This window comes from Indicator indicator, chromosome 14 (assembly GCF_027791375.1).
Source record: "Indicator indicator isolate 239-I01 chromosome 14, UM_Iind_1.1, whole genome shotgun sequence".
In the NCBI taxonomy this organism is placed as follows: Eukaryota; Metazoa; Chordata; class Aves; order Piciformes; family Indicatoridae; genus Indicator; species Indicator indicator.
In genome coordinates, this window is record NC_072023.1 from 21,010,327 (window position 1) to 21,024,149 (window position 13,823).

Genomic DNA, 13,823 nt, shown 5'->3' on the forward strand with positions numbered 1-13,823 from the left:
AAATAACCAAAACTCCTTTTTAGAACAGTCATTGTAGTTTTTTCCAATAAATCTAAGTAGTATGTTAGACAACTGGATAAGCTTCCTTATTGTCTCAATATCTAAGTGTTTAGGCAGAATGACTTTTTATTTTCTATCCCTACCTGCAAAGCTCTAATGGATAGAAGATACTCTGTCAAAAGAGTAACAGACATGTATTTCAAGAGAGGACTGAAGCTGTTTGATTATGTTTTCTGCATTTCAACAAGTATTTTTCTCAGAGGTATACCAAATACAGTCACTCCTTAAAGAATTCTGAAAGTTGGTAGAACGAGCAACAAATTTCATTTTTATTATTACTTTTTTTCCCCCTTTTAAACAAGGATGAACGTCTCCAATAAACCTGTCATTTGTTGATTTTGAAAGCATTTACATCACATCAGCAAACCTTGCATAACTGACCTTAAACATTAAGGGCATACTCAATAGAATCAGTATGTAAAAGCACGATAGCACACCCACATGAACTCTTATATGTACACAAAACTGCAATCATTTTGCATAAAATCTCCTACTGTTTTGTGCTCATACTACCATTTCTCCTTTCACTGTGTCTAACATCTTCTATTTGGCCATCTAGACTACATTTTAAGAGCTCATTTGATATGTCTTCAAGTAGCTTTAAATGCTCTATACAGCAGCAAGGCATAGAAAGTAGGATTCTGGGGTTTTTTTGGAGTAACAGAAACCCTGCTAGAAAATGCAGGTTGTCATAGCATGTTCAATATTCAAATACTTATTAACTGCCAAGTTTAGGAAAGTAAGATAGAATTACTTCATTTACTTTCTTCTCAACTTGCCAGACACAATTACCAGCATCAGTTTTCTAACTCAATTGGTTATTCCTCTAGATCCACCTGTCCACATGCTCAGAAAGCATGAAAGTTTTTAATGTGCTGAACCTTTAACAGGACCACCGCTACGTATGTCTAAAAAGCTGCAAAAATCATGTAATAACAGAATGAAAAAGAAAAAAACAAAAACCAAAAAACATTGTCAATGACCTCAGAAAAACTATTACATGCTCTGCGAATACTTATATTAAATGAATGTTTACAATGAAAAAAGAAAAATGATGTTGAGAATCAGACTGCAATAAGGAAAGGGAAATCTTCCACAAGCTTCAAATATTAAAAGAAGGGCAGCAGAACTTCAAAATGACCCCAACAGTGGGCCAAAGACAGTCGGTAACGTCTGTAAACTTAATTTGTTGCTCTTGATGAGAAAAAACACACCTCAGAAAGAGTGTTTACCAGAAATAAGACTGGGAAAGCACACTGCTCTGCAGAAATTGTGCTTGGTTACAGACCAAGAACTAGCTGCAATGGCAACTGTCTAGTTTAAAGGACATTCTTCACTGGTGGATGGATTTGTGAGTGCATTAGGAAAACACACTTGATCAGTAATAAAACTAGAAACGATGGCCTCAAAAAAAAAAAATCCATCCACGTGATTCCACATGAAACATGAGACCACCAGTATTAAGTATTAAAAATTTAGGAAATAAAACAGAAAAGCAGGGAACTAGGGTCCTCTCTCCTGTCTAAAAAGCTAGCCTGTCTTTTTTCTTTGCTCAGCAGATGACTTAGATAATATGGTATCATTCTTATGAGCTGCACATCTCTAGCAGGAAAACATCCCATATAAACATGGAGCTATGATAACCAAGGTCTCAAAACCAGCTATTCATAAGGAAATTTACCTTTACTGTGACACAGATACTGGAATACTAATGCTGAGGAACGCATGCTAAACCACACAAACAGAAAGAGGAGACACAAAAATACGAAACATTTTGCCATTGTAATTTTGAAGTGGGTTGATTTCTGTGATAAATGAACTACAATCACATAGTTTATATGGATGCATGGGAAGGGCAGATAAATCCACAAAGAACTTTTAACAGGAAAGCACATCATTTACACATGAAAATAGCTTTTAATCAAAGGACATCATCATGTGTATCGATAATTAAACCCAAAATGGGCAACTACATAAAATGGGTCCACTTGCAAGCAAGTGGGTGACAGGACAGGAACTCCTTCAACAGAGTATTCCACTGCAAAGGACAGCTTTATGTCTGCAACAGTCCCCATCTACCTTTCAATTTAAGAAAATACTTTTGTCTCCTGTTTTGACTAGAAATACAAGAACACAGCAACCTGCCAGAAATATCTGGTCATAAGATGATAGTGCTCTTTTACCTATACAAAACTATATTTTCCATGCTTTCAATTATCAGTTTTCTAGTTAAATTCTCCACCTTTCTGAAATACATCCTGAACAGCAGTTCTTCAGTCAACACAATACAGCTATTCCATTTTACGCCTTTTTACAGCTTTCCTCAAAAATCCTGATATTTACTTCATTTTTTTTTACATAAAACACCAAATTACTAGATATTTTCACGAGTTCTCTAAAATAGCGGATTCCTTCCTTCTATGCTACAACTCAAGCATATTTTCATGAGACAGCAGAAATTCCATTTGTAATTTAGGTTTTGGGAGATACTTTGTCTGCAGTAATCACCAGGAACAAGGGGTCCTTAATCCAACTCTGACTTGAAAAAAATTTGGCTTTTCCTAAAAGCTGAGAGATTCTGATTTAAGAACAGCTAAATGCACCAAACAAACATTTTCTCTGTTTTTGAATGACTGCCACAAAACAATTAGCAATGGCTGTTCTTGGACTGATCAAGACTAATATCCAAAGCTTTCTTAAGCGCTTTTGTATCAAACAGCACATTTCAAAAGCTTGTGTAAGAAAAGAAGCAAGCAAGGAAAGGGAGCTAGTTAATTACTAGGTTGCTATCACAGACACTTAAAATACTTGGCTATCTCATGTGAGACCTGTAGCCTACATTCGCATAAATGAGGGGAGAACAAAAGATGTTACAAAATTCTACTCAGACCCCAATTATCCTTCATTTAAAGACCCCAGGAACAGATTGAGAAATACAGAGATCAAAAACAAACAAAGGGACTAAAGGCAACAGTGGGAAAAGAATGCTGAAGTGACACACATTGAGCCGTGATGATTAACTACTGCAGTCCTCGCCTGTGTTTTGTTCTGTATCTTAGTATGACTGGCAAGTACAGAAAATCAGATGCTGAAATACTACATGTTTAAGACAATAGGATTATTGTCAGAATGAATTGTTTTACATTTTTGGGCTCTTGCTGTAACCAGAGTAGCCAAAAATTTGGGATACCAACTTTTCCTGACTTTGCTAGGTACTCTAACGGACTCAAAAGTACTACTGGACTCTCTAAGCTATGCCCACATTTCTCTGAAAAACAAGGTTTCTAAAATTGAGTTTCTTTGGTCTAGACCAAGTAAGTACAAAAATCAGCCTACTTGAAAGACATTCCTTCAAGACCAAGCTTGCCATTATGCTTTAAGGTATATAAAACATTTAATTCAAAAATTAATATACATAAGGTACAAGTTTCCTCAGATGATTGGGTACTTTTAAATTTTCTTCAGGGATTAGCATTTAAGATTAGATCAAATGCTGGAAGCTTTCAGGGATCTATGATACTTATGCTATGCTTTCAAGAGCATGCTAAACTTACTCCTGTAAACAAAGGTCAGAATAATCTCAAGAGTTTCCTGTGGTTGTTCATTTTCTCAGTCAGAAACTGACAGACTAAACTGCACATTTCAGTATGGAAAAAAGTCTAACCTTTATTAAAAAGGTTTTTAACGTGCAACGCACTATTTTTACTCTCTAGATTTTAAGTTTAGTCTTGTTTTCCATTGTAACTATTGTTACAAGATATGCAAAAGTAGTAATTTCTGGAAAACATTGCTGCAGTGGAAAAGTACTTCTGAGAAACAGCTGCCCTAAAATAAAATAGTAATAATTTAAAAATTTAAAAAAATTACAAAAAAAGGTATTACCTGAAAAGAACGAAAAGAGAGAGAAGTGGAAAAACAGTGACTAAAACTTGGTGAGGTTGGGTGGTAGTGGAGAGGAAGGCATAAAATGCTACCTAAACTTAAAAAAGAAAAAAAAAAACCCACACCAACCAAATGACCAACCCCTAAGTCATTTTCATATCCTACATGGAAGGAGAACTTCAGTCTGAAGTAGTGTGGGTGGGACTTACCATAAAGTGATCCAGGACTGACAGCTATGAACTGCCCCAACTGTATCCATAAGAGGATGAAGCAACTCATTAATAACGGATTGGTGGATATGGGAATGATAAACACTACTATACCTAGAATTGCAGGTACAGATTAGGGGGAGAAAGAAAGAGAAAGTTAGAAAATACTATGCAGGAAATATAGTCAGCTCAACGGTCCTGTATTCCTGACTTCCTTATTGTTCTCAGAGAGGTTAACCATATGGTCCCTGTCTGTGTTTCAACTGAATTTTGCTAACAAAACCAGCTCTTATTCAAGCACAGAACGTGCACCATCAGGCATGATCCAAAACTTACTGTGTATAGCACAAGGAAAAACATCTCACTGTTACACTGTAAGCAGCTCAACTGGAGAATACACCAATCAAACTGATCTTCAGCACTGTGTAGTTTTACGCTCACCTACCACTTACAGATTAAAAGACACAGAGACAGAGAAGCAACAACCGTTTTCTTCGTTTGTTTCTGTAACAGAACAGACCATTCGGGCACAATTATTGCAAAGATGAAGGCTCAGCTCACTGGATACTTTTTAAGAGATCTTCCTGTGTGACATTTTTCAACTAATGTACTGCATCAAGAAAAATAGATAGGATCACTCATAAAATAAGAGATCAAATCTTACAATGAATCTTACCTTGAAAGGTTTGTCCCCACTGTGTGTCAGCATATGCCTCTGCAACCAACTTTGACTTGTTGAAGGTGTATTATATACTTTGCAACCTTTCCACAAGCAAACAAACACCTAATAGAGTAAAAACGTGATAAGTTTATGCAAGTCAAAGGCAGTAGTAAATTAAAAAAATAAAGAAAAAACACAATTCAGAGCTACAGCATCCACTGAAGTTTGTTTACTCTCAATACACTTATCCTTCAGATACTGAGCCATAACATTTGTTAATGACAAATTCACATTTTCTGAGTAGGAGGTACAGAAATAAAATTGTTTACTCTCATAAGCAATTCATAGGTCTACTTTTTTTGAGTTTCTATTTTTCACAACATGGTTTTAGATAGCAGAGTTTTATATTCTCTAATACTGGCTATCTCTAGTTAGGGTCTTACACCTAATTCCTGATGAAGAAAGTTACAATTTCTCATTGGATTCGAAATCCATGGGTGTTTTGTGATTCCAGTGTGCAGATCAGTCACATGAACAATAATGAATTAAGGGGAACAGAACTTACTCATGCTGCTTTTCTCTCTCCTCTTATTGTGTCTATCTAAAACTGACAGAATAAAAGAAGTTCAATGAACTTGCCTTTCATTACAATTTCAACAGGTCTGCCTGTGAAGGGAGGTATAGCCCTAATCTGTAGCAGCAAAATAGTCCCCAGGAATAACATTGTTCATAATACAGGTTTTTAGAACTGTAGGAAACTAATTGGATTTGAGTTTCTTGTTCTCTTTTGGAGATGGAAAAACTGAATCTTCAAAAGACTGTATTTTCAAAACAAAAGAGCAGCCCCAGGAGTACTAAATACTCCCTGTATAATGTATAGATAGCCTGGTTTACTAATACAAAGAAGGAAAACCCTGTATAACTGATACAGGCCTACTGACACGTAAGGACCGACTCCCTCAGCCTTTGGTGTTTGCTGCTCCTCATTTTTTGAGATTCCCCTGAAGCCACAGAATTGGTATTTCTGAAATTCCTGGTTCTGCAGCAGCTCTGTAACTGCCTGAATATTTCCACCAGCAACTGCAGGGCACTCAAAAGAATATTGCTATGAGCTCAGAGACTGTGAAAACGCAATTCGTCCCAAGAACAAGCGCTTGATTTTACAACAATCCACCAGAAGTCCAAGCAAGACTTCTTGGGAACCCTTGTCAAAAGGCTGAACCCAAAATATTTCTGAAAAAAAAATACATCTGAGGGAAGTAAAACCGTGTGACGAAAAGTTTACTGGGCTCTTCACAGACCTATCTGGTTTAGTTTGGAGCCATTATTTCAGTATTAGCCTGAAAATACACATTTTAGCATACAAGGATGATTATCACATTACTCTTTAATTTCTCAATAACCAGCCACTAACCCCAGTTTTCTTCAAATCTGTTGTCACTCTAGCTAAGTACTATCTGAAATGCAATTAAAACCGCACAATCATTTCTAACACCACTTAAACACCTCACCAGCAGGTGGCAGACAAATCCCTGAAAAGAAACCGCCTGAAACAGTCCCCTTCCATAAACCAACTCCAGTAGATGAGCATGAACTAAATGCAACAGTTATTAGGCACTTGGTGTTTCCAACAATCTCCTCTTTCAGAAAGACAAATATAGTCTTAACATTTAAACAAAAATATCCACAAATCATGTCAACATGGAATGTAAGTGAACTAAAATACACAAAAAAACCCCAAAACAAACTAAAAAATCTTGCAGTCCCATGTTTAAGAAATGAAAGAAAAATGAAAAATGGTCATTAATGAGATTAAAAAAAAAAAAAGAAAAATCACTTTCAGTTATGTGAAAGTCCCCAGAACACCTATCATGAAATGGATGAAATGTATTTCATCCAAGATTCATCTAACACTTTGATAAACTTACGAACAGAACTGCAAAAAAACATCTCATGAGCAGCTAAATAATCAGCTCAATGGATTGACAGGAACTGAAAAACTATCACCAAATATGAAGTTGAAAGATCAATTATGTCAGAAAACATTAGCTAAATACAATCAAAGTCACGACAGTCTCGATGACACAGTAACATAATAAAGTAATGCAAATTAGCATTTTATTAAAATCTCCTACTCACTCAAAGCCTAATAGTCTAACATTTTATTTCTGGAGAAGTGACAGGACAAAAGTCAAAGGATGACAACTATTCTAGCTTAAGATGTGTTACTAGCTCTCCAAGAAATCTGTCTTGCAGATGACACCAAATTGGGTGGAAGCATCGATCTGCCCAAAGATAGGAATAATCTGCAGGGGTATAACTGGACAGACTGAATCAATAGACCAAGGTCAACTGTATGAGATTACAAGGCCAAATGCTGGGTCCTGCACTGGAGTTGCAACAACCCCATGTAATGCTACAGGCTTGGGGAAGAATTTATGGAAAGCTGCCCAGCAGAAAAGGACCCAGGGGTACTGGTCAACAGCCAGCTGAATATGAGCCAGCAGTGTGCTCTGCTAGCCAAGAACACCAAAACCATGCTGGCCTGTATCAGGAATAGCGTGGCCAGCAGCAGTAGGGAAGTGATCAAGCGCCAGTACTCGACACTGATGAGGCTGCACTTCAAATACTGTGCTCAGTTTCGGGCAGAGTTGCTGGAGTGTGTCCAGAGAAGGGCAATGAAGCTTCGAGAAGGGTCGAGAGAACAAGTCTTACAATGAGTAGGACTGAGGGAACTGTGATTGTTTAGGCTGGAGAAGAGGAGGCTGAGGGGAGACCTCATTGCTCTCCACAGCTACCTGAAAGCAGGTAGAGTCCCTCTATTCTCCACAGTATCAAGTGAACAGGAGGAAATGGCCTGAAATGGCACCAGGGGAGGTTTACATTGGTTATTAGGAAAACTTTCTTTACTGATTGAGGGGTCAGATGTTGTAACAGGCTACCCAAGGAGGTGATGGAGTCACCATCCCTGGAGGATTTCAAAATCCATGTAGACATGGTGCTTTGGGACATGGTTTAATGGCCATAGTGGTGTTAGGTCAACAGTCGGGCTTGATCTTAAGAGATCTTTTCCAAACAAAACAATTCTGAAGAGCAACCTACAGTGCCAAAAGCAGACAGATTGCTGGTGTTTGATGTAAGGCTAGTTCACGTGACATATTCCAGGCACCAAGGTAATCTGGGAGGTTGGGGAGGGGCAGGCAGTTAAGGGCAGTGTTCAAATTACTCTAATGAAGATATTTTGAAACATTATAGTTGTGAGACCAACAGAAATTGCATCATTTGACTGAAATACACGATTATATATGCACCTCAACTAAAAAAAATAAGATGCAATTATGTTGAAGGTATACTTGGCATCAGTACTACAGACAGAGCTGTTGCAGTTAAGACGTAGTCAATGAGCCTTACATCTTCCCTGTTATACATACTGTATATATTTTACCTCTAGTGAGACTCCATTTGTGAAAATGATTAAGATATGACTTAACCTGAGTTCACATGCTGTAACATGTACACTAACAGTTTCAAGAAAATTACAAGTACTTAAAGATACACCAACAGCTTCAGGATGTTGGAAAGTTGGCACACCTATCAAAAAACTGATCACATCAGATCATTATTAAAAAGAACTTGCTAGATCCTTAAAGCTAGGCATTCAATAAAAAACATAGAATATCAAATCAGGTGAACTGATACTTTAAAATGTGAAATTTGCTGCTGTCTTTAAAGAGTAAAACACTGTAGACTAAGACAGAAGGACAAATCAAAAAGTAACACCAACCCCTCCTCGCTGACCATCCACATGTATGGAGCGAATGTGATCTGCCAAATCCGGGCTGGAGCTGAAGCAGGCATGACAGTGGTCCCAGCAACAGTTATAAGCAATGCTTTTTGCAGAGGAGGCAGGAACTCCTTGTCCATTCATCATAACTGGAGTTGAACGTCCACTAGAAATTGTGCTGTCTACATCCATAATAGTGCTACTTATGCTGTAAGACAAGAGAGAACAAAAAAAAAAAAAAAAAAAAGAGAAAGTTTGTATTTGTTGCATATTAACAGAACAAATAAAAATAGTAGCTCTTTAGGGTTTTGTTTCAGATATATTTAGACAGGTCAAAAAGGAAACCTTGAACTTGCTGTTTATTATGGTTCACTACCTTAGCTACAATAAACGTACAGGCAGAAAATAGCTACTATTACTTGACAGTATAACTTCTTCTGGGCAAAAGGAATGGAAGGAAAATTCACCAATTCACTGACTTGTCAAAAAATTAACTCCCGTGTGATTAAGAAAGCAATTTAAGCTACATTAATCAGCCATTCATTATTTTTCATTTCCCAGGAGAGAAGAGAAAAAAAAAAAAAAAAAAAAAAGGCATGCTGGGTCAAACCAGAGATCTATCTAGCCCAGTATTCACCACTAACATTAGTTCCTTAAAAGGAATACAGCACTGAAATACTACAGAAGGCTTAAGGTACTCTCAGGTTTGCCCCAGCCATGTATCCATCACATGCATGGTCTAAACTAATGTTTTTTGGTTTGTTTTGCTGTTTTGTTTTGGAGTTTTGTTTGTTTGCTTACTTTTTAAATAAACTTCAGAGAAGCCAGAAGCAGTGAAATATGTGGCCAGCAGGGGTCATTTTGATCAGCTGTTCTGCTCTGCATCTTGGCAGATACACAGTCAAGTATCACACTAGACCAGAAAAAATTTCCAAGTGTGCTCTTTTCAAATACATGTATTGTATGGAGACAAATGGATATTCTTACTAAGTAAATATTGAATAGCTACTAATACAACTTTTTTCACCTTGTGAACCTGCTCATTGCCTGTTAGGACCTTTATGTCTGTGTCTTCCACAAAGTCATAGCACTACGGAACAGCTCATCTTTGAAATGACCTCAGAAGATCAGGTGGTCAAATTTCCTGCTTTGAACAGGTTAACACAGGGCTAACCTGCCTGCTCCCCCAACACAAAATGAAGGGGAAAAGTAACACACAAAACTCAGGGTTGAGCAAATAAGAGAAGAGTCTAATATAATATCATAATCACAATGCATAATTACCTTAGCTAATAATCTAATTAATCTAATAATACAATGCATTATTACCTTAGCTTAGCCTATTTGCAGAAGTGGTGCAGTAAAACACAGGGAAAAAAACAGCATAAAACAGAAAACCAAAACCAGTGAGAGCTACCCAACTCCCAACCATCATGTCACCATGCCTGCATGGAGGAGCCAACACCCAAGACCTGGAACCCCAAAGCAGCAACTGGAACAGGAAGCCTCTCATGTTGCAGTCTGAACTTCAAGCCCCACAATACTTTCCTCCAGTCAGCACTTTCATTTTTGAAGCTGGCATGACTGCAGCACAGTACATGTTAATAGCAGCAGACTCAACTCAACCCATGACGCTGCTTAAACAGGAACAGGAGAGAACAGACTACCTGTGGCCTCGTCCAGCTGAGATGTTACCAGGTGCTTTCAAAGGCTGAAGTTTCTGCTACATTTCTGAATAATTTTCCCAGTGTCTGATTAACCTCTTTGAGGAGGAGGGGGATATTTCCCAACATCTCATCAGAATTTTCACTGTTGCAGCTTCTATCCATTGCCTCTCATCCTTGGCAGCTGTGGGATTTACTCATCTGGCTCCTCCTTTGCTAAGGGCTCCCTATAACATCATGGAAAACAGCAATAACCCTGCCCTTCTTACCCTACCATTGAGGAAAATTAACTTCTCAACCTCTCTGTGTATAGCACTTGCTTCCACTTTCTAACTATCTTGGAGACCCTCCACCAGATCCCCTTCAGTATGTGAGTATCTATGATGAGCCCAAATTACGCACAGTAATCCAGACAATCTTAAAGGTGCCAAGCAGAGGTGAAGAATTGCTTCTGTTGACCATATAAATACACTTTTGCTGATACAACACAGTATGCAGCAGTAATTTTTACACAGGTGCCTTTACATATTCTTCTGAGCAAAGTGCAAGGAAAAAAGTGTAATTACATTAGAGGAACAAGATAACCATTTCCTGTTTGGCTCTACAAAATATTTATAATTATCTAATTTCTATCACATCCCTTTTTTTCTCAACTTCTCACAAAGAATCTCTATGCTAAAGGATTCTGCTTTGAAAGGTACAGGTGCTGGTGCATATTTTTGACAAGCACTGTTTACCTATCCACTATTGCTCCATTACACATTTTGAGATGGTGTGATGGTTTGAAACTGTCTTTTTAATTTTTCCTTGCAAAGTTCAGAACAGAGAAAGTGAAAGAATGTAAATAAGTCACTATTGGGTGTAAGAAAGCAAAATAACGATTGTTCTAAACACTTCCATTGGATAGATAGAAATGTTTAAGAACTATTACCCAAAACAAGGTAGGCATTCTGCACATTCTGCGTTCAGCAGTGGGGGCAGTTGCTGAGCTGTCTGGCTGCTGTTTTCTTCTTCTCTTCTGGCTGAAGATAACACACTGACCTTGGCAGCTAAGTTAACAACTTTCTGCTCTAACTAAACTCTGCTTCTCTGTCCACGGGGGTCTGGGGGGGAAGCTCCTGGGAGAGGGAGGCCCCTTTGGGAGGGTCCCCTTGAGGGGAAGCAAAGGGAGATCGGTTGTGCTTTTCTGTTGATTGTATATATTTGTAAATGTTGTGAATTTTGTATATTTGTACATATTCATTGCATTTCATCTGCTTGTAAATACAGCTTTTCATTTGCTTCCAGACTGGGCTAGCCTGGTTATTGTCGGTGGGGGGGGGGGAATTTCAGCTCACACCGACACAGATGGACAAAATAAAACCATCATTTCTCAGGATCTGAAGATATTGTTAGCATCCTGGTCTTTCACCCTAAAGGCCTTTAGTAGCATTCTTTTCCACATTATATCTTTTTTCATCACTACCATGCCAGAAGTTTTTTCCTGGGATACATTTGTGAAATCATCACAGATATTTGCCTTGTTTGGATTTCCCTCCCTCACCCACCATGTGAGGTACATTTATCAATTAAAACAATGTCTTTCCTTAGACAAAATAACAGATTCCCTTTAGCAGTTAAACTTTAGTTCTAGCTACCCTGACTAATTTGCTTTTATGAGCAACCTCTGATCTGAGAGGTATCAACAAGGTAACACTTCTGAAAACGCGGAATACCATATCCCAGGCACAGATCCCTTAAAAATCTTCTTCTAACTCTAGCCTCTTCCTACTATTAAAACTGACCAATTATTCTTAATCCTTTTTTTTCCCAAGTTAAAAAGAAAGTTCTAGAGACCTTTTCAACAGTTTTTTTTTTGCTTGAATAAAAATATACCAAATATATACTTCCTAAATGCTATACAAATACCACGTGTCTTTGTTGGTTTGTTGGGGGGGTTGTTTGGTTTTAGTGGTTGTTTAGTTTGGTTTTCTTTTTTACTTTCCCCTCTCAATTTCAAAAAAGGATCTAGCAGTTTACAAGGTCTGACTTCCACTCATAAAAGGCACAAAGGCTCTTTGCTGCTACATATTTTTCCATGCGCCTACTATTTTGAATTTCTTTCCTTTTCTATACTCTGAATACACACTGTCCCTCCTCACCTCTCCCTTCCTTCCCTTCCAAGTAGTCTTGGTTCCTTTCACGACATACAAGTCCACAATCAGTGACTAGCAAATAAAGGTGGTCAACAGAAGCCTACCGAGATAAGTTTTTGAATCTGTTCCACATTGCTGCCTTCCCCCAAAAAAAACTTACTTTCAGTCACCAGAAACTTCCAAAAAACACAACAGAAGAAAAAATAAAAGCAGCTAGCGCTATACCAGTCCCTACAGTGCTAACAGCCCTAACTATTGGTAATTGCCACAAATATGTTGCAAGCAGCCCCAGTTTTTCCCACCATGCCAGGCCACTAATAGATGCAACTAGGGGACCAACATCTCCTTCCTTCCTCAACTGACATCTAAAGCAAAAATTATCCATAAAAGTAAAATCTATTAAAATGTGTTATGGAAGCAAAGTTTACAAGCAGGATGGTGGGAAAATTGAATAATTAAATGTGATCCCACACACACCTGAGTCTTAGTTATTCAAACACAGTGTTCTCTAAAACAGTACTTAGAAGCAGGCTTGCATGCGTGAAAGATGGCACACAGCCTGATCACTTCTGTGGCATACAGCAATGTTACAAAGAGCTGTGATTCCAACAGAAGATTGCTTTCTCAAAGATGGCAAAGCACTGCAGATACAGCACTGGTGAAACAGTTGCCTCTCACCACTTCACATGATTAACAAGCCTAACTTTCTCACAACTGAAAGGTACCGAGGCATAGCACTTAATACTTCAAGCTGGATCTCCTACTGTCGAGCTACTTACTGTTGGCCTGAGCTTCTACCTCCACTCACAACATTAGTGGGATTCTCAAAACACCCACAAACAGGCATAAAAACTCAACCTCACTAAAACCTCCTTTCAGGAACCATCTTTCTAATGGTTCTTTTGACAGGCTCTGCCAAAACGCATGAAATTCACTGTCTTGACACTTTTTTCTCTAAAAATAACCCATTAAATAAAAAGGTCGTTTTGTTTTTTTCTTCCTCTTCTGTGCTTCCAATGCACCTCACAGTATTTAGAACCTAGAATCAGCCTCTGCCTTTCTCACGTAGAAAGTTCTGGGTCATCCAGGAATGAGAAGGCTGCAAAGAGAATCTGTGAAAGACTAGCAAAATCTTTCCTCCTAGTCATACTGGCCTGCACAGCTCAAGAATCCTTAAGTTTTCTCTAGTCTTCCATACACAGGTAGTCAGAAGGCTTTCCAGAGAGAAGTCTGTAGTGTATATACAGCATCACAGAACACACTTGTCTTGGGAGATCTCTCACCCTTGTGACCTGCCATTTCAAGATGAAGTGGAGAGATGATGGTAAATTTTACAGTCAGAGCTGTGGCTGCTGCTAAATCTGTCACAACTCAACAGCAACACTTTTTACTAGACCTACTGATTCACCCACATTCTTGTTTCTTGGA

General features: G+C 38.2%; 1 protein-coding gene across 1 annotated transcript in view; it reads right to left on the bottom strand.

Annotated features, from left to right (window-relative positions):
* AEBP2 (AE binding protein 2) overlaps positions 1-13,823 on the bottom strand; it is a 46,370-nt gene that overhangs the window by 18,320 nt on the left and 14,227 nt on the right. Inside the window, exons 2-3 of the mRNA XM_054386711.1 lie at positions 8,597-8,804; positions 4,828-4,935 (exon numbers count right to left, since the gene is read on the bottom strand). Coding sequence (XP_054242686.1) covers positions 4,828-4,935; positions 8,597-8,804 — 316 coding nt within the window. The remainder of the gene's footprint in view (positions 1-4,827; positions 4,936-8,596; positions 8,805-13,823) is intronic.